This window comes from Grampus griseus (assembly GCF_964374135.1).
Source record: "Grampus griseus genome assembly, chromosome: X".
Lineage (NCBI taxonomy): Eukaryota > Metazoa > Chordata > Mammalia > Artiodactyla > Delphinidae > Grampus > Grampus griseus.
This window is the reverse complement of record NC_138999.1, coordinates 115,236,421-115,260,660: the sequence shown is the minus strand read 5'-3', so window position 1 is coordinate 115,260,660 and position 24,240 is coordinate 115,236,421. Positions and strand designations below refer to the sequence as shown.

The 24,240-nt window shown below is 39.7% G+C and overlaps 1 protein-coding gene across 1 annotated transcript; it reads left to right on the top strand.

Moving 5' to 3' along the window:
- Positions 1-2,333: 2,333 nt before the first annotated feature.
- MOSPD1 (motile sperm domain containing 1) lies at positions 2,334-23,878 on the top strand. Its single transcript, XM_082681262.1, has 6 exons — positions 2,334-2,417; positions 13,639-13,893; positions 14,005-14,080; positions 15,559-15,776; positions 20,068-20,229; positions 22,319-23,878. The coding sequence occupies exons 2-6, from the start codon at positions 13,740-13,742 to the stop codon at positions 22,348-22,350; spliced, it is 642 nt and encodes a 213-aa protein (XP_082537388.1). The 5' UTR covers positions 2,334-2,417; positions 13,639-13,739; the 3' UTR covers positions 22,351-23,878.
- Positions 23,879-24,240: the final 362 nt, after the last annotated feature.

Here is a 24,240-nt window from a genome sequence, read left to right as displayed (position 1 = left end):
AGATTCTTGCATCTTCTAATACATAGGAACGCACAGTTAAAATCATTGACTTGAGGTATCTGTTCTTTGTGAATAGCAATAATCTTTTACCAAGAATGTATGCTTGACTGTGCATATTTCCTAGCTGAAAGTGGATAAACTGGCTTCTCCCCTACCTCTATGGAGCAGTTTCCTCAGAGCTAGCTGAATGGCTGCCTCCTGGGCTATAGTCCTCAGCAAGACCCCAAATAAAACTTAAACTCACAACTCTTATATTGTGTGTCTTTCTTTAAGTCAACAGTTACAGGTAATTCTTCAGGCAAATTTGGGAAACCATGATTTAAAGCATTATCCCCAGGGATTCACAATAAAGGCTTTGATTTCTAATGTGGAATCTCAAACACACATACCTAAGTGGTAGAGTGTAAAGGTTTTAAAAACGTAATAATAAAACAGACCTTACACTGGAAAAGCATCCTACAGTTACATTTTCACATATACTATAAATATTACTACATCAGAACCTCCTAACAGCCCAGTAAACTGGGTAGGACAAGGATTCTTGTCCCCATTTTATGGATGAGGAAACTGCGCCAGGGTGTATCTTGTAATGTAATTGGAGAGCAAACAATATGCATTAAGTGGTGCGGGAACAACACAAAGCAAGACGCCTACTTTTGTAAAAGGATACCTTATAACACAGTTTACAAGGTCTGAAGGGATGTGGATGGAGCCCAAGGGCAGCCTGAAGCAAATAGAAGTCTGAAGCTTCCCAAAAGCAGGAGATACAACTGCATTTGGAAACTCAGTTATTTTCTATGGCACCGTGAAATCTTTCTACACTGGATTGTCATGTGAACTATACCAGCAATATCTTCCACAACCACATATCGTACCACAAACCAGTCTGACTTGCAAGGGAAGTACAAGCTTTGGTCCTTTTGCAATGCTCTGCTGACTAACCACTTTGTGTTTCATGTGGCTGGGTCAAGACGGAGATGTCCTAGTGAAGGGAAGGTGGTGATTATATGAGGTTTTGCCTAGCATTCTTTCTGGGCCTACTTAGGGCTTCAGATGCAGTGAAGTTGAAGGATTTCATTCATTTCATCCAATTGTATGTCTCTTCTGAATCAGGCATTCTGCTGCCAGCTATGGGTGGGTTTTGAGAAATTCTTAGCCTAGGCAGGAGAGAAAGGAAGACATATACATGACTAGTGATTACCTAAGTCAGGAAGAATTGCAAAGCAGAAAAAGTAACATTCTGTGATGGTGGTGCAGGAGTTAATGGTTCTCATGGACGATCCTGGAGGGTTTACCGGAGGTAGTGACATTTCTACTGGGCCTTGAAAGACAGAAGGGCATTATAAACTGTGGGAATCTGTGAGCAAAGGCATCCGAAGCCTGAGCCCATGGGAGATCTACTGGCAGCCCATTGCTCAGGTGGGACAACTGGGGGAAATTCTTTGGGCCTTATACTTGTGGGGAGGGGACCTGGAGTGGCTGTACCTTACTCTCCTTAATGGACATGATTAAAATTTAATTCTGAAAATTCTCTTTAATGATACTCAAGGGGCCTATGAGCATTACTGACAGTGTGGCCTCCTCTCAAGGGGGAGTATTTTGGGCAGCCAGCGCTGGTTGAATTGTCCCAGGCCCCACTGTCTTCCATGGATGGCCAGTTGATGGGCTCAGGTGTTGGGTTATCAGAAAAGGGTTGCAGAGGACCTCATATAAAATGCTAAGGGGTTGTAGATACTGCTGAGACAGTGAAAGGTTTTAAGCAGAAGAGTAACTTGTCACGTATACATCTTAAATCTCTCTGATTGCTGTCTGGGAGATGGTTTAGACAAAGACAAGAGTGGAAGGAGAGAGTCCAATCGGGAGGCTACTGCAAGAGTCCAAGCAAAAAATCATGGGGCCTAAACAGAGCCTGTAGCACTGAGGATGGCGTGGAGAAAGAGGGGGTTAATAAGACATCTCAGAGGCAGAATCAACTAGCCACTGTCCTCATTCTGCGTGTGTGTGTGTGTGTGTGTGTGTGTGTGTGTGTGTGTGTGTGTGTGTGTGTAGGGGAATAGGACGAGGGAGGAGTCAAGGGTCACTGCCTAACAAATGCAATGAGAGATGGCCTTCTGTAAGAGTCCCCTTTCTCTTCAAGGGGCGGCAGGAAGGGAGAGGAGGGGCAGGTCAGAGACAGCAGGGAGAAATCCAGAGGCCAGGTGGCAGTAAGGAAGCCCCGCCCCCGGATCCGGCCCCGCCTCCGACTCCACCTCTTCTCCCTCTTCCCACCCACCCCGCAACCGCAGCTCATCCTCCAGGGCGGAGAGAGGTGGCATTTGAGTCCTCCGGTATCCCAGCAGGCAGTGCAGCCTAGAGATGCTGACAAAGGACTGGAGGGAGCAGTCGCAGCTGCTTTCCGAGGAACCGGTGTTGCCGAGGTGAGAGTCCCCCACCGTCCCGTCACCCACTTCCTCCGACTTCGGGAAGACGTGGAAGTTGCGTTGCCAAGAGACCCCGCGGAAAGAATGAGCTGTACCTAAACCCCGAGCTTGGCTCTGTGACTGACAGCCGGGCTCCGTGGCGCCGGGACGCGGGTGGGAGGTGGGGGGAAGGCAGATGGAGTCCTTTCTGCCCCATCTCTGACTGTCAGTTGCCCCGCCGCCCGCGGATCTCCGCCCCCGGATGGGGCTGGCGCGTGTGTGTTTCGCTTTTGCCCGGGCGGAGGCAGCTGGCTCTGGATCCTCCCGGTGCCTGCCCGACAGAGTTCGGTTGCCCCGGGGATGCGACTCCAGGGATAACTCTTTGGCGGATGTTTCGAGGAGGGCTGGGGGAGGGAGGTCGACATCCCTGTTCGGGATGACACTGTCCTCGTCCTTCCTCCAGTCCAGCCGGTCCCCGCGGCGAGCAATTGGAAGGAAATCGGCGGGGCTGGAGCGAGGCGTCCCGGGATGGCTGGAGGGCAATGAAAGCGGGGTGGAAAGGCTGGGAGTGAGAGCAAACGCCTTCTTGAAATGATTGGCGGGGGATGTAAGGGGTACGTGGCCTGTGTCTTCCCCCTTCCTGGACCTCCGCACGGATCCTGATGGTTGCACCAGCTGCTGGGCTGTAAACAGGCTCACATGACCGGTTTCACATGGAGCCGGCCGGTGTGGGGACGAGGGCTGGAAAGGCTGGGCCCCAGCCTGGTGGAGCTGAAGTCCTAGGATGGATCGTTTGATACTCCCTCCTCAGCCTTCCAGCCCTTCGTCAGTGCTCTGTGGTGTCCCCTCTGGGTAAAGTAACTGACATCTGTCTTCTCCGGATTGAAGTAGCATTTCTGCCCCAGTAGACTCAAAAAGACCTCACTTCGGGGAGCGAGAGGGAAAATGTTAAGTGAAAAAGGTCCCGGATTTTTTTTTTACCTTTGAGGGAACTAAGAGAAGGACGGAAACCTGAAACATTGGGTCCTTTGGATCTTGCCTAAAAAGCAGTCCTGTACTTTTGGAATGCATTGTGTTCTTAATGTGAATTCCAGACAAAAAGGGGAAAATCTACTTCTTCAGGCAGGGCGCACATGGGATTTAATATATTCTTGATGGTGAAAATCTTGTCCACTTGTTTCCTCTAAGTGCTGGGAAGTCTCTGCCGAGAAAATATCATATACAGGATATTAAATAGGGAGTGGACACCAACTTTTAGATTACACGTATATTTGGTTATAAAGCAGTGGGAAGTTTGGAAAACAGGAAACGGGGCCAAATGTGCCTTTCAAGTTGTTCACGTCTACATATCCAAACAGGATTCGAGATTAAACTAGATTCTGAAGCATTTCTAGAACTCTCAAAATAAGAGGTTTACTCAAATACCAGGATATTTGAAAATTTGGAATTCCCTTTATTTGGATTTCCTTTATTTATAGAATATAATTAAATGTAATGGACAATATTCAGTACCGAGTTACCATGTTATAGGCAAAGATAGAAAATAGAACAACTAGTTTATAACATAATGCATGTTTCTCCCCTTAAATTGTTCATGCACATTTTCTTCCTAAATTTTTTATTTTCAATTTTTTTTCTCATGGACCTTTTACATATAAGTCCAATTTCTGAAAAGCAGAAAACAAGAAACAGCAAGAAAAGCTTCCCAGTCCTCTAATAGCCCAATGAAGTAATTTGTTATTCTTTTTCTGATTTTAAAAAGTTTAAGACGGAAAATAATTTAAAATCTTGTCTGAAACTTAGATTATTAGTGTTCTGAATCTTGTTTTGCCACCTTGTAGCATTCTGGAGAATCTTGCCCTACAATAAATAGATTAAGTGATTTACTCTTTGAGGCCCTCCATTTCCTCATGTGTAATATGAAAGTTTTGTTTTAATCTCCAGAGCCCCTAATAGCTCTCAGATTCCATAAAGTGGTGCAGTTTTTGATTGGGCACTATTCTTGGATAAAATAAGCTGGTCAAATAAGGCAAGATGTTGGTATCAACTAAAAGGAACATGCAGCAAGTAACAAGAAGTACCCAGAATCCTAATAGAAATAGGAACTGCATTCTGCAAAATTCTTATTAGGTAAATTAACCGTATAGGTTGACCTGTACCTGTCTCTCCTCTATCAGGGAATTGAAGATTGCCTCCGCTAAACATTATAAATAACAGTTCCATCTGACTTTCTTGATCTTCAGGGCATAGTACAAAGTCTGATTCTTTCACTCATTCCAACTTCTTCCTGAATTAAGTGGGCTATGTGATCAATGATGAAATTTGAATAAAAAGACAGCTTTAGCCGGGTCTCACCTTGACAGTACCTTGATTAGATCACCAGAACCAGTATCTGGTTTTCAGCTTTTCAGGGTTCAAAATTACATTTTGCCAGCACATCTAGAAACTATTAGTCAGTCTCAGGGATTGATCCATACTAACCAAACTCACAAGAGATTTCTATGTAATATGAATACCAGTTTATTAATAAAGGGAGACGTAGAACTGCCAAGCAGACCAGAGATTCATGTACAAGCCAGGGCACCCTTTGGTCTTGACACTGTGGCAACACATAGAAATTGCTCTTAACCTCCCCTTTTTTCTAGGGTCTGTGTGGACCACTTCTTAAAACACTTAGTAGCTGATACAGTTGACAAAATTATAGCTTGCTTTTATATAAAAACCATTTTGGTTATGCATTTGTGTGGATATACCCTAGTCACCTGATTGAACTTGAGACACCTGAAAAACATCTCTGAAATCTGTTTCCTCTCCATTCCTCCTGCCTTAGTGTAGGCCCTCATCTCTCCATGCCACATTCATTCAATATTTATTTATTTTTTACTGTAACTACTTTGGGGTCAGGCCCTTTGCTTGACTAGTCAATGGCAACCAGTTTCCTACGTCAGATCATATCCAGTCAATTCCCTGCTTCAAATCCTTCCGAGGTTTCCCTTGGCCTGCAGCAGTGCTTCTCAAAGCATAGAGTGCATCAGAATCATTTGCAGGGCTTATTAAAACACAGATGGCTGGGCCCCAACCGCAGAATTTCTGATTCAGTAGGTCTGGGGGGAACCCAAGAATCTGCATTTCTAGCAAGTTTCCAGGTGAAGCTGCTGCTGCTAGTCTGGTACGACATTTTGAGAAACACTCTCAAACTTGGCTTACAAGATTTTCACCATCTGCCTCCAGCTTACCTTTCCAGCCTTCTCTCTTGCCGCTCCCCCATACGTGCTATTTTTTAACCATAAGCAATGCCAAAGCTCATTTTAAGAGTCCCTTTCATGCCTCCACACATACTCTTCCTTGGAATTCACCCCCGTCTCCCTCCACTCCTACTGCAAACCCCTATTTAAGGCAGACTGTCACTTTCTTTATGCTCCCAGAGCGTTTTGTATCTATCAGCATTTTAACATTTGTCACATCTTATCCTAATTACTATGTATATCCGTTTTTCCTGCTAGACTCATTTTGGAGGGCTGAGACCATGATTTCATCTTTTCTCCATATTCTTTAGCACAGTGCCTGGTATATAATAAGTGCTCAGTAAATGTTTGTTGAAATAATTTGTGATTCTATAACTTCTGAGAGTGCTCTATGTAGCAACATATGTATTTCATGTAATGAGTTAATATAGATTTTGAGAATTGCACATACATCATGAAATAACTGAAGACATTGGGATAGTATAAAACAAGGGTTGGAAAGAACTAGTTTGAAAGAAATGTTTTAAAAAAGGCATTATTGGAGAGCATCCTTATTTCTTTTATTTCTTTATTTCTTTATTTATTGGTCACGCTGCGTGGCATGCGGGATCTTAGTTCCCCAACCAGGTATTAAACCCATGTCCCCTGCTGTAGAAGCTCAGAGCCCTAACCACTGGACTGCCAGGGATGCCCCATCCTTATTTCTTTTAAACCTTAAAAGGTACACTACTTAAGTTTTACATCTTAAATATGTAATAGCCTAGCACTACATATCATTTGTAGCAGTCAATCTCATTAGTAAGATATCAAATTATACAAAAACCCCTCGAAATTGTATAAAAACAAAATTGCCTAATATTGAGCAGTGAACCATTTAAAAATATAGCGTGAACATTAGAACATCGCTTGTGAAAGAGCCGATTTTAGGAACAGACCAGCCATTAAAAAGCCTAATAGACGATACTGGAAACTCAGAGATGAGGAGAGCTGACTTTATGAAATGGGAAGGAAAGAGAGGTTTTAATACCAGTGAGAGTAAAGCAAAAGAACATATTGCTCTTCACTGTTTACTATCCAGCTGGCCATTGGCAAGGACTGCACCAAGTATGGAGGAAAGAGATAGCCCCTGTGCCCAGATAAAAGGGAGCTGGGCCTGAAGGTGGAGCTGGGAGCCCTAATCAGTAAACACAAGAGCCAGGCACAGGTAGTAAGTAGCTGGTGCACTGTAGCCAAGCAGATGGGTCCCTAGTGTCAGCGAGAGGCTGTACTTCAAATCATCCTTAACTGTTTCAAACTTTGAACTACTTCGGTACAAGAATCCCCAAGGATCACTTATTTCATTTTTCTTGCAGGCTCCTCTCCCCCAGATAAGGGCGGGGCGGGGGTGGGGGGCAAATGACTATATGGTTTGCAAGGGGTTTCTATGCTCTTTAAGTCCAGGTTTTGAATCTTAGGGGATAAAAGATCTCGAAACGCCCCTGTTTATCTCAGAGCCTTATCTTTCCCTTCCTCTGGTCCATCCAAAGTGACGAAGACAGAGAAAATAATCACACTTGGGGTATTGGTCTCTCTGGACTGATGGTGGAAAGTGTGGGTGAGGATTTCAGTGTGTTGAGGCTTTTTTTTTTGGTGGGAGAGTAGTTTGCAGACTGGTCACAAGGTGGTGTGCACACATAAGGTTTTCGCTCAGATTTCATTCATGTTTGCATTTCCGTGCTTTGGGATCAGAGGAAAAGGATGAGGCAGTCTCCTGTACCACCAGCTCGCAGCGGCTCTGTCTCCCTGTAAAGTCAGGGGTATGTCAGAGCCTCAGATTTCTAAACCCTGCTGGCCCAGTTGGGCACGGGGAGGCAGTGGAGATGAAGAGAGGGAAATGGGAGGGAGGGAGGAGGGGAGAGGCAGCTGGGAGTGTCGATGCTCTCCGTTCTCTTACTGCAGCCCATGGCAAGCAGCCACCATAGAGTTACTGTTCCTCTAATTGGGATGGGTTGCCTGTCTTTTGTGGATGAAGCGTGTTCAGCTATGGGGAAGGGGAATGTTTCTTGATGCAGGAGATATTTATTAGTGGATACCTGTAGGTTAACTGCTAAGTTCAGTATCTTCCAAGTACCTAACGCTGAGCTTGAGTCTTTGGATGCAAAAAAACAAAACAAACAAAACAAAACAAACAAAAACCCCACAGAAAAACAATACGGCATTATGACTGAAATCTGGGGAGTCACAATTAGTCCACACAAAACAAATGTCAATGTATTCACTCTATCCAGTAAGTACATTAAAAAATAATGTAATAAAATTAGTGAAATGCTTGTAGATCAGAGCAGTAGCAGAAGGCCATAAAGAGGGGACATTTGTACTAGGCTTTGAAGAATATGTAAAATTTTGGTGTCCAGAGAGGAAGAATAAAATAAACCTTGGTTATTATCGCCCTAATGAATAGTTACTGACAGCCATAGCTCTGCTTTCACAATCAGGAAAAGAAAGTGTGCGCAACTTAGTAAGTGAAATTGTCTCTCAGTTTTTTTTCTTGATAAAACTGAAAAGGAAACACATGCATCAAGACTTGAATTTTGGGTCATCCTTTGAGAACTCTTCTCTTCTGGAAAAGCGGGAATTTCCTAGAGATGAGGGCATGTGTTGCCATCAGCATTAGGGAAGCAGGGTTTTTGAACTGAGACGCAGAGGAGATGATTATTGTATAGGGAAGTGCGACTCTGGAGACCAGAGTTCTGCCACCAATATCCTGTGCAACCTTGGGTAAGACCCTTAACCATCCTGGGCCTGTTTTCCTTGTTGGTAAAATAAGAAGGGTTAGGAGCTGACATCCTTTGACTCTGTGTGTGCTTGACTTTTGGAAAGCAACCTTATTAACTGATTCACAGTGAGGTTTTACCAGCTTAGTGTATAATCTCTCCCCAGAATTTTTGCACTCTATCATTTTGCAATATTGACTAGAGCAAAGAGAAAGTGTTAGTCTCCGGAAAACCATCAATTAAAGGCAGGTATCATGCTCCATCATGTTTGTTGGCAGAGTCTGTAATATTGCACTGGTGACCTAGTGCTAATTTCTCCCTAATCTCCTCTGGTTGGAGTTTGGGAGGCAATTTATATCGTAGCCAAGATAAGTGAGAAATGGGAACACAAATTTGAAAAGAGATAGTAAACTGCTCAAAAATGATTCAGCACTTTTAAGATGGTGACTAGGGGACAGACAGCCTATTCACAATTCATGGGAAAATATCCAACTCATAAAGAGAAAGCTTCAAAATTCAAAAATAAGAATTTCTACTAAGCCATCATTTAAAGCTAGTAAAATTTCTACTCTGACCTATGCCAACTAACTTCCTGAGGTTAGAAGCAAGAGTTTAGCACTTGTTCTGTGTGTTTAATTTTGACTCCCCAGCCAGATTTATAAACCATCTCATACTCCTTTGTAAGAAAGTGTTACATTTTCCTAAGTTTTCAAGTCATCTTAAATAAATCTTGGTTCTTCTCATTGTAATGAGTTTCTGTTGCATATAAAATTATTTTAAATAATTAAAAATAATTCTATTTAACACATAGTTTAAGGTTTTCAATGTTATTAAAAGATCATAAATGGAAAATGCAATCAACAGATTTTTCACACATTGTTTCTAAATTCCTTCTTATGTTTCAAAACTGGCACCTTTTGTTTCTAAATTCCTTCTTATGTTTCAAAACTGGCACCTTTTTGGAACTTCCCTGGCGGTCCAGTGGTTAACACTCTGTGCTTCCACTGCAGGGGGCATGGGTTCGACCCCTGGTCAGGGAACTAAGATCCTGCATGCCATGTGGCACAGCCAAAAAAATAAAATAAAAATAAAAGTTAAAAAAAACCCTGAGACCCTTTTCAAATTAGCCTCTAGTAGAGTTGTTGTTTGAGTCAACTTTTTTTTTTTTTTTTTTAGTTTTGAATTAGGTCTTCATGGGGTTCAGAACTCAAAAGATTTAAAAGGGTATCAGGAGAAAACTCCCCTCTCACCCCTGTCCCCAGCCATTCAGTTTGTCTTTCCAGGGGCAGCCCTGGCTGTCCTTCCAAAGATATTTTACCCATACCCAAGAAAATAGGTTTACATAGTCTTTTATCTTCCTTTTCTACACAAATGGTAGCATACCCTACTCTCTGCATCGCACCTTGCTTTTCTCACTTAATACTGCATTTGAAGATCAGTCCATATCCACACCACACAAAGAGCTTCCTCTTTCTTCTTGACAGAGAGCTGGTATCCCAACGAATGGCTATATCATACTTTACTTAATGAATCCCCTATTAATGGCCAGTTGGGCCGTTTCCAATCTTTTGCTATTGACAACAACTAGCTCTTACTGCATGCCACGCTTCATTCTATGTGCCTCACGTAAATTATTTTGTTAATCCTCAGTGCTGCAAAAAAAAAAAAAAAAAAAAGCCCTGTCACATATATGATTTCACACAAGGGGAATATTTATGCCTGAGAAATTCCTAGAAGTAGAATGTCTAGATCTGAGGGTTAGGTGCATTCAATTTTGGCAGGTATAGTGGTTGTATCAACTTATATTTATATCCCCGCCAGCAATGTAAGAACATGCCTGATTGCTCCCACCATGTACTATCAAATTTTTGATTTTTGCCAATCTGACAGGTAAAAACATGTATTTCAAGTATAGCTTTAGTTTGTATTTCTCTTGTGAGTGAGCTTACACATCCTTTTGTAAGTTTAAAAACGATTTGTATGTCCTTTTCTATAAAATATTATAGTGTTTGCTCATTTTTATATTGAGTTGTCTTTTTTTAATGATTTGGAGGTCCTCTATATATAGTAGGGCAGTTAGACATTGCCTATGATATGATTGAACATGTTTTTTTGGCTTTACTTATAAAACTTTTTGCCATGCAGAACTTTAAAAGTTTTTATATAGTTGAATTTACTAATAGTTTTTGGTTCCTGGTTGTTAGAAAGCCTAAGATTATTAAAAAGATTTTCCATGATTTCTAGTGCTTTTATGCTTTTGTTTTTTTTATACATTTAAAGCTTTGATCCATTTGGAATTTACCATAATAAAATTCTGGAATTTTATAAGGAGTGAGGGATAAACTCAATTGTGTTTCTAGATGGATACCTGGTTTTATCAACATTTATTGACTGAACTATCTTCCATGAATTAGAGATACCACCTTTTTAAAAAAAATCTTTTTAAAATTTATATTTGGCTGCGTTGGGTCTTCGTTGCTGCGCACGAGCTTTCTCTAGTTGTGGCGAGCGGGGGCTACTCGTCGGTGCAGTGCGTGGGCTTCTCATTGCAGTGGCTTCTCTCTTTGCGGAGCACGGGCTCTAGGTGCGCGGGCTTCAGTAGTTGCGGCACGTGGGCTCAGTAGTTGTGGCTCACGGGGTCTAGAGCGCAGGCTCAGTAGTTGTGGAGCACGGGCTTAGCTGCTCCGCGGCGTGTGGGATCTTCCCGGACCAGGGATCAAACCCGTGTCCCCTGTATTGGCAGGCGGATTTTTAACCACTGTGCCACCAGGGAAGCCTGAGATGTCACCTTTTATCATAAGCTAAATTCTCACTCTAACTGAGTTTTAGAATAAGATGTTGAATATTATTTAGTGATGCCAAATTTGGATGTTCTATTCCTGGCAGCCAAGCTTACTAAGAAAGTAATTGTAGAGCTTATCATTTTCTATTGAAAAGAATAACATGCCAAACTTCTGAGAGGACATTATCCAAATAGAAATATGTATGGCTCTTAGGAAAGAGAAGAAATTCATGGCAAATAAAAACTCAGAATTAAAATGGTTTAACCATATGCTTTTTAGAATAACCTTAGTTTTATTTTATTGAAATGGCCAGTTAGTTTGGTATAGTGGAAAGAATACTGGACTAGGAGAGGCCTGTTGGCATTTTTTTATCTACCTTGGTCTCTTCCTAATTTAGTAATGACAACAAATACTTAGAACAGCGCCTTGCCTATAACAAATGCTAAAGGCTTTACATAGATCAGTTCATTCAGTATATGTAATTAATAACGAATTTGTAATCTGTTGTGAATTAAACAAATACAAAATATTATTACTAATAAATATGTCTATAGGTGCTTTCAGCTTAGTCATAAAAACCTAAAAAACAAAAAACAACCTAACACTGTTATGGGCTACATGCATGCTATAAAGTATACAAAGAGAAAGTGGAACCTGGGGCAGCCTGTGGATGATGAGCTTACCAAGGTTCTCCCTTACCTTCACATTCCTGTGTCTTCCCTTATGCTGATCCCCAGGTCTCAATGCCCTCCCTACCTACTTCCCCCAACACAGAAGCTCGTATCCTTCTTTTCTTTAAGGGCCATCCCAAATGTTGTCTCCTGGCCTCTCTTCCAGGTAGAATTATTCATGCAGTCTTCTAATTCCCTAGCGCTTTATATACAACGGTATGCATTATAATAAAGGTAGCTTAAATATTTATTTTGTCTCCTCAATTATACTTGAGTTTCTGGAGGGCAGAGTTTCTGGAGGGCAGAGTTTCTGGAGGGCAGGGCCTGTGCATTATTCATTTTTGTATCTCTGTGCAGCTCTTGACATAGTTCCTGGCCTATAATGTTCAGCTGAGAGAAAAGAATAAAAATTTGCATACATGATTATACAGTATCCTATTTGATAAAAGTGGGCAAGGCCTCAATCAGAATCTGAGCCCTGATAGCTGGTAAAAACCAAACGATGGGGCTTCCCTGGTGGCGCAGTGATTGAGAGTCCACCTGCCGAGGCAGGGGACACGGGTTCATGCCCCGGTCCGGGAAGATCCCACATGCCGCGGAGCGGCTGGGCCCATGAGCCATGGCCGCTGAGCCTGCGCATCCGGAGCCTGTGCTCTGCAACGGGGGAGGCCACAGCAGTGAGAGGCCCGCGAACCGCAAAGAAAACAAAACAAACAAACAAAAAAACCCCAAACAATGGTACAGCAGAAACTAACACAACATTGCAAAGCAGTCATAACACAATAATAATAATAAAAAACAACCAAACTATGTAATCATTCGTTATATTTCTCTCTGAGTGTATGAGAACCTGAGTGCAAAGTATTAAATGGATTTTGGCCTACTGTATTTTATAGGTGTGATCTACAGGGTGAAAATCAGACATTTTCTGTGACTGTATGTTTTAGCTTTCTCATTTTATTTTAAAAAGCCACATTTAGGGCGCTAGCTAAATAAGAATGTTGTTGATCAAAATTAGATTAGGAGACAAATACAGAAACATTACTTATCACACAGGCTACAACTCTCTGGAACATATTCAACAACCCCAGAAGGAATCCAAAAAGGTCTCTGAAGTTGGAAGAAAATAGCTCTCATGAAGTCTGTGTACTTGATGTAGGAGGGGAGGCACCGTGCCACTTGCATGCCGAGGCCTGCTTACTGACTTTGAATTTTCATGGAAAACTCCAAGGACTGCTTAGCAAGTTTGGATATGCGTCTTCTTTTCAAGACATTTTTCCTTGTCTTGGGTTTTGGTAGAAAAAACGATTAAGAGAACTCTTCCACCCATGCTGCCAGAAGGCACTAACTAAAGCATTGTTGAAATAAATGTTAAAAAAGTGAGTCTCGTGTTTTTCCTTTGTAAATCATGGAGGCTTACTTTGTTTTATTTATTTTTTTCATCTTTAAGAATTCTGATTGGCTCACATAAAATCAGTTGTGACAAAACGTTTTTTTTTAATCTGAGGTTTTAAATGAGTGACATCCTTTTGATCTCACCTTTTTGAGGGTGATTAATTTTAAGTAGGAAGCCTTCTTTATCATAGGTTGATATCCTGAATGTGGAAGGAGCAAGTGTAAGTTTCTTTGCATAGTTTGGTAGAAGCTGTATAAGTAAGCCAAGCGGAAGAGTCAAAAGGCATGTTTAAATGATTTGGGGACTGTTATAATGCATGCTAACCATGCTAGTCAGAGCTGGCTCATGATTACAGGTATCACTCAGTTTGCTTTTTCTCTTCTCTTTCCAGATTGCCAAAATGCTTTGGAGTTTTTAACTGATTTTAAGAAAAGCCCCAAATAGATTTGAGACTGTAAAAACTGAAGCCGCAGCAAGGGGGATTCAGTGCCAATGCATCAACAAAAAAGGCAGCCAGAGTTAGTGGAAGGAAATCTTCCTGTCTTTGTGTTTCCCACAGAGCTGCTATTTTATGCAGATGACCAGTCAACACATAAGCAAGTGTTGACGCTGTATAATCCCTATGAGTTTGCCTTAAAGTTCAAAGGTGAGTCTCCTAGGTGTATTTTCTGGATTTTAACTACTCCCTACTAATTTTTGACTTGTAGAAACTAATTTTTTAAAAAACACTAATGGCCATTGTGACTTTTTCTTTCAGTTTTGTGTACTACTCCAAATAAGTATGTTGTCGCTGACGCTGCAGGTGCAGTAAAGCCTCAGTGTTGTGTGGATATGTAAGTCACAACCACTTCCTGGTAACATGTTTTCAGTGTGTTAATATTTATGTGTTTAACTTGGAAAAGATCTTTTCTTGAAGCTGCTCCCGCATAGGCCTTCATTATATTTTGAATTTTTGCTGAGAGTTTGTCCCGCAACATACTTTTTAAGAAGTTTCTAAGAAAGTCTAAACAGGTTGGCCAAATAATAATTCATTATGTTGGAGCTGATGTGTGTGTTAATATTTCCACGAACACTTCCTCATTGTGCTTTTATTCATAGCAGGGAGATTTATGGAGGCAAAGTTCTAACTTATTCCTTTAAATTTCTCTAGCTATAAGAGGGAATTTAGCCCTCTTTGGAACATCTTGCTGTTATAGTGTCATTTGTGGAACTAATAATACTATGCTCTCAGAACAATGGTCATATAAATTCATCTGAAATGATTCAGCTAATAAAACTGAAAGTTAGTCTATACAAACAGGAAGCGAGTGTATAACTACTCATCTGTAAGAGGTTATCTGAGCTCTTCCAGATAACTTCATCTTAGAGTGTCAGATAAATGATTGTTTGTTCAAGCTGTTCATATTTAATTTTCACTTTAGAACTAGTGGTGACCAGATGGATCCAATGACCAGCCCTTAATTTAAGCTACCAAGTAAACTGTATTTGTTTAAATCTTCCGTTGAGAATGAGAAGCAGAAGTCTTTTCTCTTGCATACATTTTCATCATCTCAGAGCCATAAAATGATGTATCTTTGAGGACGTGTTTTTGCACATTTCTTTTGATTTTCGTTCAGTACGTAATAAGCATGGACTATTGCAAAGAAATATAGTCTCTTGCCTAATCAATGTTTTATCTTTGACTCAGTTGTTCTGTGTTCTCTATTAAGAATGAAGTAAAATAAATGGCACTGCAGATAACTTGCATAGAATTTATAGTACTTTATATACTCTTTTCAGAGAAATACAGAAATGCATTGTAAGCCTTCTGTTGCATTGGTCTTACTGTGTTACCTACTTATTCAATTGCTTATTTTTGCCTTTGTGCATGGACTTCAATTTTAAGTGTAGGGAGAGGTTCGTTATTTTGTTACTTGAACAATAAATAAGTGGCAATAGGAATTTATGAGACTTTTGTGGGGAAGAAACAATTTCACATATCCTGTTTAGTGAATATTGCTGTACACAGATAGCCAGGAAAAGAATGTCATTGCTAAAAGGAATTTTCTTTACCTATCATTCTTTTCTTTACCTATCATTCTTTTACTTTTCTTTACTTATTATTCTGAAGATGACTCTTATTCATCAAATATTTCAGAATTACCCATTTCTTTTTGGGTTGTACTGTGATTTTTTTTAAAGTATCACTAGCAAATTTCTGTATTTGAGTATTTGGTTATAGTCAGTTAATATGTATGAAATTTCTTGCTGAATTCTGCTTGACAGGCCCCCAGAAACCTAAACAGCATTTGTTCTTTTTTAATGTTTCCAGTGTGATTCGTCATAGAGATGTTCGATCCTGTCACTATGGTGTAATAGACAAATTCCGTCTCCAAGTTTCCGAGCAAAGCCAGAGGAAGGCTTTAGGAAGGAAAGAGGTCGTGGCTACTCTTCTCCCGTCGGCAAAAGAACAACAAAAGGAAGAAGAGGAAAAAAGAATAAAGGAACATTTAACTGAAAGTTTATTTTTTGAGCAGTCGTTTCAACCAGGTAGTCTGGATTGTTTTTAAAGCCCTTTTGAGGTCTTACACATTTCTTACTTTAAGAGAATCAGGGAGCAAAGAATAATTACTAGAACAATAACCTGCCGCTCTAAACCTAGTCGACTACTTCGAAAGTGAATGAAGAGATCAGGTACCTAGAATCGAACAAGAGGCCTAGAGCTGGCCTTTCAGCGGAGAGAAGAGCTCCCGCTAGATGAGGTTATAAGGAGAGGGCAGTCGTTGCCAGAGCCTTTTCAATCTATAAAACCTGAGACTGCAGGCCCTGTGCTTTATAATGCTAGCACAATTTGGCAATTCTATACTTTTGTTTCTGTGACTTTCCTATATCCTTTCTCATTTAATTAATTCGAAGAAGGAGAGAGATTGTGTTTGGCAATAGGCCAAGTTTGGTGCACTGTTCATATTATTTTGAAAAAAGAATCTCATTAAAGTTGAAGTTAATTAAACTAAGTAGATTATAATATCCCCTGTGGGCTATTAATTGAATCCCTCTCCATTCCTCATTTCCTTCCAGCTTAGATATTCAGGAGTGTTATGATATATTCTTTCAACATCGACACGATCCTCATAGTCAACTCTTGGACGTCGTTCCGCCTCCCTCTGAACTTCTCATTATCTCCCTCCAACCCTATTATAAGGGGAGGAAGATAAAATTTTCCATAGAAAAGCATGGAAACTTTTTGACCGTGATATATGAACGTGATAACAGCTGTCCTTGAAATTGCAACATTATATATGAGGGATTAAAAACCATCTAGTTGTCATTACATTAATTCATAGATCCCTATCAGTTTGTTCATCTTAGAACGTTTATCTCGACAAGACAGGGAGTAATGCCCCTTTGATTTACTGGAGCCAAGTGTCTTCTCATTCCGTGCAAGGAGTGCCCAGATTCTCTGGTGATACCAAGACTAGGAACTAGGTAGTAACTAGTAGATTGTTTTCTTCTCAGCAACTATTATTAACCGACAGGACCAGTTTTTCATGTTTCGAAGCTGAAAGAGAATCTCTGTCAAATGTCACTTTGATGTCCAATCAATACTGTGAAGTTGACTTATAAATAGATATGAAATGCAAGATTCCTCTTTTAAAATGCCTCCTGTAGAACAAGAAAGGCCATTTGAGCATTTGGTTTTGGGTGTTAATTTTATAATTTAAAGTAAAGTGGTCGTTACAGATCATTTTGGTATTTAACAGACTGATTTAATGCCGAAGAATAATAAGGGTTAAAAGTTTACTGTTTCATATATATATATATATATATATATTCTTTTATTTTTAAATTGTTAGAATTCAAGCGAAAATCATCCTAAAATACAAGTGTGTATTAATTGAGCATTTTATTATTTTATTTTTATAACGAACCTTTGTATCTGAAGTACATTAGAGAATTCTTCTAATGGTATAGCACATGGTGGTCTCTGTTTTGGGGAAAAAAAAAACCACCACACACCTCTCTAAGCCATCCTGGTCAGGAAGCTCAAGGAAAGCAGACACCTTATTTGTCTTGTTCATCAAGTTCATCACTTGTTCAGCACAGTGCCTGGCATACAGTAGTTACACAGGAAATATGTGCGCGGGCCTCACTAGGAAGGCTGGACTTCTCAGCTGGTAGGGGCAGCTGGGTTGGTTTTCTTTGTCTTACAAGGTTTCCACGGCTGCTGCTGTCTAGAGCAAGGGCGGCAGCACACAGTAGAGCTCCCCGCTCCCCGCAGGTACCACAAGATTGTGAGGGTCTCTCTGTGAGTTTAGCTGGAAAAATCGTTGGCGGCTGTATCGTGAAAGATTTAGATTTTAAAATGTGGTGAAAGGCAGTACAAATGAGAAATTTCTTCTCAAGTTATGTATTATATAAAGAGACATATAGTAGTAACAAATTTAAAAAAGTAACCAGCACCTATAATCCCACACACTTGACAGATCTGCTTACATGTGTTCCATGTTACTTTCTAGACCTCGTCTATGTGCATAAATACAATTATATATATATTCTTTTTTTAACAGAAAAAATATATATGTATATATTCTTTTTTTTCATTTAACAGAAATTGAAGAGAAACCCACAAAGCATACTTTCAGAAAATACCAAAGCCCAGGTCATTAAAAAGTTATTTTAAAAAGATTCAGCTGAATCTTAGAGGGTTCGTCTTAATTACATTATTAATGAACTGCTGTGTCTATGCCAGGTTTGAGCCAGTGCTCTCTGGCTTAAGAAAACTACGTTCTTTATTATGGTTTATAATAATAAAGAATTGAAAATGACCTAAAAGTCATTTAGGGGATTGATTAAATTACGAATATTCATAAGATGGAATGTCAGGCAGACATTTACAAGGATTTGATAGAATGGTAGATAGTTATATATGGACATAGAAAGAGGTTCAAATATATATTCCAAGTGAGAGAAAAAAAGTTATAGAACAGTATGTATAGTATGGTCTCATTTAAGTAAAAAAATCATTTTACATGTTTATATGGGCATTTATAAAATCTGAAAGGATCTATACCAAGCTGTTAACAGTGTTATCTCTAGGAGGATGGGATTACAGAGGAACCTTTATGTTTTCTATATCTCTAAAATTTTTACAACCCTGTAGTATCAGAAAAACTTTCCACTTTGAAAAATGTCAAGCATTTATGTGAATGTTTTTGGAATTTCTCTAAATAGTAAAAATTCCTTGAAATAATCTTTACTGTGGGTTTGCATTGAACAGTGTAGTCGTGATAAATATTTTCCTTGAAAACTTACCTTTGCAACAAATATAAATATAAAGTACTACATTCGTTAGCAAAAGATAGACTTGTTTTTAGGCATTTATGCTATTGTTTCATCTCAAGCAATAATCACTATAAAATTTGAATTTGTTTTCACCTATCTGTCTTTGGTGAGGCTCAATTAAACTTCACACAACAGCTATGGTATTAATAATTTAGAAAAGCTGCATCTAATAATAAAAGGAACAGCATTATTTCATTAATAAAACACAAAGATTGTGTTGCTGTTGGCTATTCCTTTTAATGAAAGGAAGGGTAGTGGGAAAAGCCGTAAGACAGAAAATGCTGGTGGGTTTCTTAAAAATATGGGTATGAATATTGTACACATACAACCAGAACTGTAGAATAGCGGGCCAATAATAAATATTTTTAAATTTTATTTTATTGCGGTAAGAATACAACAAGATATCTGCTCTTTTAACAAATGTTCGTGTACAATATAATATTGGTAACTATAGGCACAATGCCGTACAGCTGATCTCTAGAACTTATTCATCTTGTATAATTGAGATTTTTATGCCCATTGATTAGCAACCCAGCCCTTGGCAATCACCATTCTGCTCTCTGATTCTATGACTTTGACTATTTTAGATTCCTCATATAAACGAAATCATGCAGTATTTGTCCTTCTGTGATGGATTTATTTCATTTAGAATAATATTTGCCTGACATTGTTTCTGCTGCTTTCTTACTTCTATGCTATAAATGGGGGTAGAGTGGAGGGCAAGAATTTTCATAGGCAGCTTTAATAACATTAAAGTAGAACGTTTTGCCGCCTTAACACCTTCAAAAATGATAGCAGGATGCTGCAGGTATTAGGACCAAACCTGTCTCGAGACCTACCAAAGATACTCCCAGAAGGTAGTGGAGCTCTACTGCAGTGGGCTCCAAAATGGAGTACACACAAGCAGTGCATTGGGGGTATGGGAAGAAAATGCCAGAACTTCAATTTCTATCTATTTTTAGCCCATTCTCTGCACAGATAATACATGCTTGAACACTTTCTACGAATTCCGGTGGGGTAGTGGGGAAAGGATGATGACCACTGTTCTCTTCAGTGGGAACTCACTACCTCACATTCCATCCTGTAATGGGCTTCCAGATAAGTCCAACAGATCAGGCCCCACGAAATGGGAATGATGGGGAAAGAATCAGAGAAGTTAGGCAAAACCAGAATCCTGGTGCGTGGTGGCCAGTCCGTGTGAATGAACTTTTGTCTTAAGTTGTTTTTAGAAGCAAGCTCAGGGGGCTTCCCTGGTGGCGCAGAGGTTGAGAGTTCGCCTGCCAATGCAGGGGACACGGGTTCGTGCCCGGGTCCGGGAAGATCCCACATGCCGCGGAGCGGCTGGGCCCGTGAGCCATGGCCGCTGAGCCTGCGCGTCCGGAGCCTGTGCTCCGCAACGGGCGAGGCCACAACAGTGAGAGGCCCGTGTACCGCAAAAAAAAAAAGAAAAATAAATAAATAAATAGAGGCGAGCTTAGGGATTTTTATCTTTTTACAGAAAACAGAACTGTCTCCTCAGGACCTAGTTTACTAACTGTCTTCCTGGGAGTGGTGTGTATTGCAGCTCTGATGCTTCCCACGCTGGGTGATGTGGAATCGCTGGTGCCTCTCTACCTCCACTTAAGTGTCAATCAAAAATTAGTGGCTGCTTATATCTTAGGTAAGTGTTTTAAAGGTGCATTGGGGCATATGTGTTGGCAATTTATTTTCTTGAAAAGAATAATACATTGTTCTTTTATTTATTCCATTCTTTCTTCAAAAAATCTCTTCTGGACTAAACTGTGTCCTAAATACCTGCAAAATACATTTGTAAAAACATGAGAATTATGGAAACACTCACATTAAACTTCAGTAAGCCAAGGATTCCTAACCTGAATCAAGGCCCAGAATCTCTAAATGGCTTGCCCGAGGTGTACTGATTACAGTTGATTCTCTTTTTAAAAAAGTTATTTAAAACTTTAATACAGTTTTTAAAGGTTACTTTCCATTTACAGTTATTACAAAATATTGGCTCTATTCCCTGTGTTGTACGATACATCCTTGAGCCTATCTTACACCCAATAGTGTGTACTTCCCGTTGCCCCACCCCTATTCTGTCCCTCCCTGTGTAGGCAGTTTTTATGGCCTGGAGGTGGTAGTGGCGGTCTTTATGTGTGTGTAGGATGATGGTGGTGGCTTGATTTTTCTTTTTTTAAGAAAAACAGATTGCTTCAAAAGCACGTTGAGATAAAGCGCATTTTAAGATTTAATTGTTGGCTCACATTTAGTTCTTTTCAGCTTGTTTATCTAGTACCTAATACTGTATTTTTCAGTTATTTTCCTTTTGCTGATTTACAGTGGTATAAAACATGTATAAAATGTAAAATGCATACATTCCATGATACAGCATTTTTACTTCTAGGAATTGATCCTAGGGAAACATACAAAGCGCATACAGTGATAAAGATGAACAGGGAAGCCTTGTTTAATGTTGTGACCCTTTCTCTTTAAACCAGTTCCCTTGTTTCCTGTTGAATCATTCTTTCAGTCATCCTGGCTTGAAACCTTATAGTTAATTAGTTCAAATGAACAAACATTCATTCAGTACCTACCATGTGTCAAGGATTAGGGTTCTGGTGATGAATGACTCTCCTCATCGTCTCCTCTCACCTCTTCTGAGGTGCCAACTCTTTTCAGTATTCTCTCTCAGAATTCCTTGGTGTGCTCCCTTTTATAAAATTTCCAAATTGTCTTCTAAGTTGTCTCCGACTTCTGTCTGTGTCCCTCCTATTCCTATTCCTCCCCTTTACCCCCATTATCTCCCCCCCACAAATCATCCATCACATTACTGTCAGGTTGATTTCCATCCTGTGTTGATTTCACCACCACCACTCCCTACTCAACAACCTTCAGTGATTCCCCATAATCCGTAGAATGAAGTATAACTCCATAGTTCGGCATTGAAGACTCCACACTCTGAGTCCTCTCTGAGTTACTCTTGTCTAGCTGCTTCCCTGTGTAACTTCTTGATTAGAGTGCGTTAGATTATTTATTGATCCCCACAAAGCTCATCTGTAGCCCCGGTCCTACCTCCATGCCCTTGCTCTTGCCATTCGCTCACCTGAAGTGCCTGCCCATCATACTGTTCTATATCTTTCCTGTCCATCTTTTAGGCTTACTTTAGCTTGACCTTTTGGGGCATCTTCTCTGACTGCTCCAGTCCTATGTGATTATTTTCCTTCTCTGTACTTTATCACTCACTTTTTAAAAACCACTCATTTAGGACTGAGGATATTCTTATATTATTAAATTTTTTTATGGTTTTATGTATGGAGTCTCTTCAAAAGGAACAGGCTAAGCAGAAATACTATGCTTCTGTCTCTTTGTGGCCCTAGGGCCCTGGGATACAAACAGGCTTGCATTGTTTTTGTTGATGAAATTAGCAGGCTTTACTGACACTTTAAAATGCCATGTCTGCTATTATTATAGTTGTCGTGACTGGATAAAACGAGAGATATATTTGATGGTTAAAAAATTAGCTACGGCCAGACATTAGTGATGGCATTAAATCTATCCAATGACTGCCTATTGCTGTAAATTGGATTTCTTCTGTATAGTATCAGCTAAATTCTAGTTGATTTTGAGTTCTTGGTAGAGTGCCTGCCTATGTGCTGTGTTTTATTTGCTCATTGAGGTGTAAACAATTATTTATTGAATGGAAGATTTTGTAAAATGCATGTCCTTAACTGTTCTCCAATTTTTTCTTTCAGGTCTTATCACAATGGCTATACTTAGAACATGAGCAAGGAATTCACTTGACTTCTGAAGTAGATTTATCTTGAAAATATGAATGTGGACTGCCTTTTATCTTTATTTCACCCCATTAACATGCTACAAACTATTGATTGATTTACAATCATTGCAAATGTATAATATATATTTTAAATTACTCTATAATTTTATTCCAAGGACTCCAGCACATTATGTTACAGACAGCAAGGAAGCTTCTGAGTGACACTTAGGAAATTTTTTGAAGAAATTCTTTTTATATCTAAGCCGACCGTGCAAAAGACTTTAATTAAGACATTTGTTATTTTCTCATCTTTTTTCTAATTCACTTTGATTGTTGAGGTCATGTATCCTTCAAAGTTAAAGGCCTAAAAGAGCAAACTGACCAGCCTGAAAATGAAATTACATTTATTTCCTAGCTACGAACATCAATGTTACTATATAAATTATGCCTTGTCCTCTATCATTATATACAGGCGCCATGGTGTTTCTAAAAATAAGAGTTTTACAGTTAATGTGTAGAAGGTAAAAAAATGAAAAAGCATAAAGTACTGAGGGATCATGTTTATCTTAGGGTCTCACAGAAGACAGGACATATTTAATTCATCTGGTGAACTACAGGATAGGTTGTGGTCCAGCCACCAAGAAGCAGGGTGACCATTCTGTTTGGTCTAAGAATTCTGAAGGAAGGTAGGCATAATGCTTTATGTTAATAGGAGGAAAAATCACTTTATCTTTTCTCCCCAGCCCTTTGCCTGACTGTAAGCTACTGGCCCAGATGGGGACTACCAATGCCAGGTGTTTTATGTGGAGATGATTTTTCACCTTTAAACTCTAAGCCAAGTACAAAAACTCCTGAATATCTGTGTCTATTTTTTATCAGTCACTGAGACATTTTTTAAGTTTGTATTTATTATTAAAACAACTTTACCAAAAAAAGTCCCCAAAGCACAACTATGTACATTTCTTTATAGCCTCTTCTGATCTCTAACATATATATGCAGTTTTAACTGTTATTGTTATAGTATCTGATCTTTTGACTTAGGATTTTTATCTGAGAGCACAATGCATTGAGTCTCTTGAAAATCATCTTCCAGATCTTTTTACAGAATGAACTTATGCACTGCTACTGTAGTATTCTTAAGGAATATATGTAAACACGAGATGTATGCCTGAGGTTGGGTTTTGCAGGAAACAGTACTTTGCTTCTAAAGTAAAAGCTTTTACGTATACTCTTCCGTAGAAAATCCTCATTGTTTAACCATTTGGGGAGCATAAATCATTAAATGAATCATGTCTGTATGTTGTGTAATGACTAAAAAGCACATAAATGTAATCTATTTTGAACTTTGTAAAAAAATCCCTTGTGTTTGAAGGTTATCCTTCTTTCTCTGTCTATCTCAAGTCGCGTGTGTGTGTGTGCACGCGCGTGTGTGTGCGTGCGCACGTGTGTGTGCGTGTGTGCGTGTGCAGGTGCACGCACATGTGTGTGTGCATGTGATAACACATTGTAAAGAACAGAAGTTACTTTAAAAAAATAAAAGAAAATGGAGACCTAAGTTTCACAACGATTGACACATTTTGTTTCGGTATATCTCTGAGGAACTCAAAGTCTCCTATTTCCCAAAGCTGTCTCCTATTCCTGTGAGTTAAATAAGCAAAAATAAGAAGTGAAATATGTGAGCTAAAATGTCTTAAGTTTTTAAATTTACCAAAGGAGTTAATTTGTTTTTAGTTTTTGAATAGGTAACAGTTACGTGCTTCAAAAATCAAAAACTGTAAAAAGGTATACAGTGAAAAATCTCTCCTCACCATCCCTGTTCACCCCGTTCCCTGTCCACACAGCTCCTTACAAGTGACCACTTTTTTTTTTTTTTTTTTTTTTGCGGTACGCGGGCCTCTC

Coding starts and splice junctions, on each gene's coding strand:
- MOSPD1 (XM_082681262.1), top strand. CDS start 13,740: ATGCATCAACAAAAAAGGCAGCCAGAGTTAGTGGAAGGAAATCTTCCT. Junction 13,894..14,004: donor GTTTGCCTTAAAGTTCAAAG/GTGAGTCTCCTA, acceptor TTTTTCTTTCAG/TTTTGTGTACTACTCCAAAT. Junction 14,081..15,558: donor CCTCAGTGTTGTGTGGATAT/GTAAGTCACAAC, acceptor TAATGTTTCCAG/TGTGATTCGTCATAGAGATG.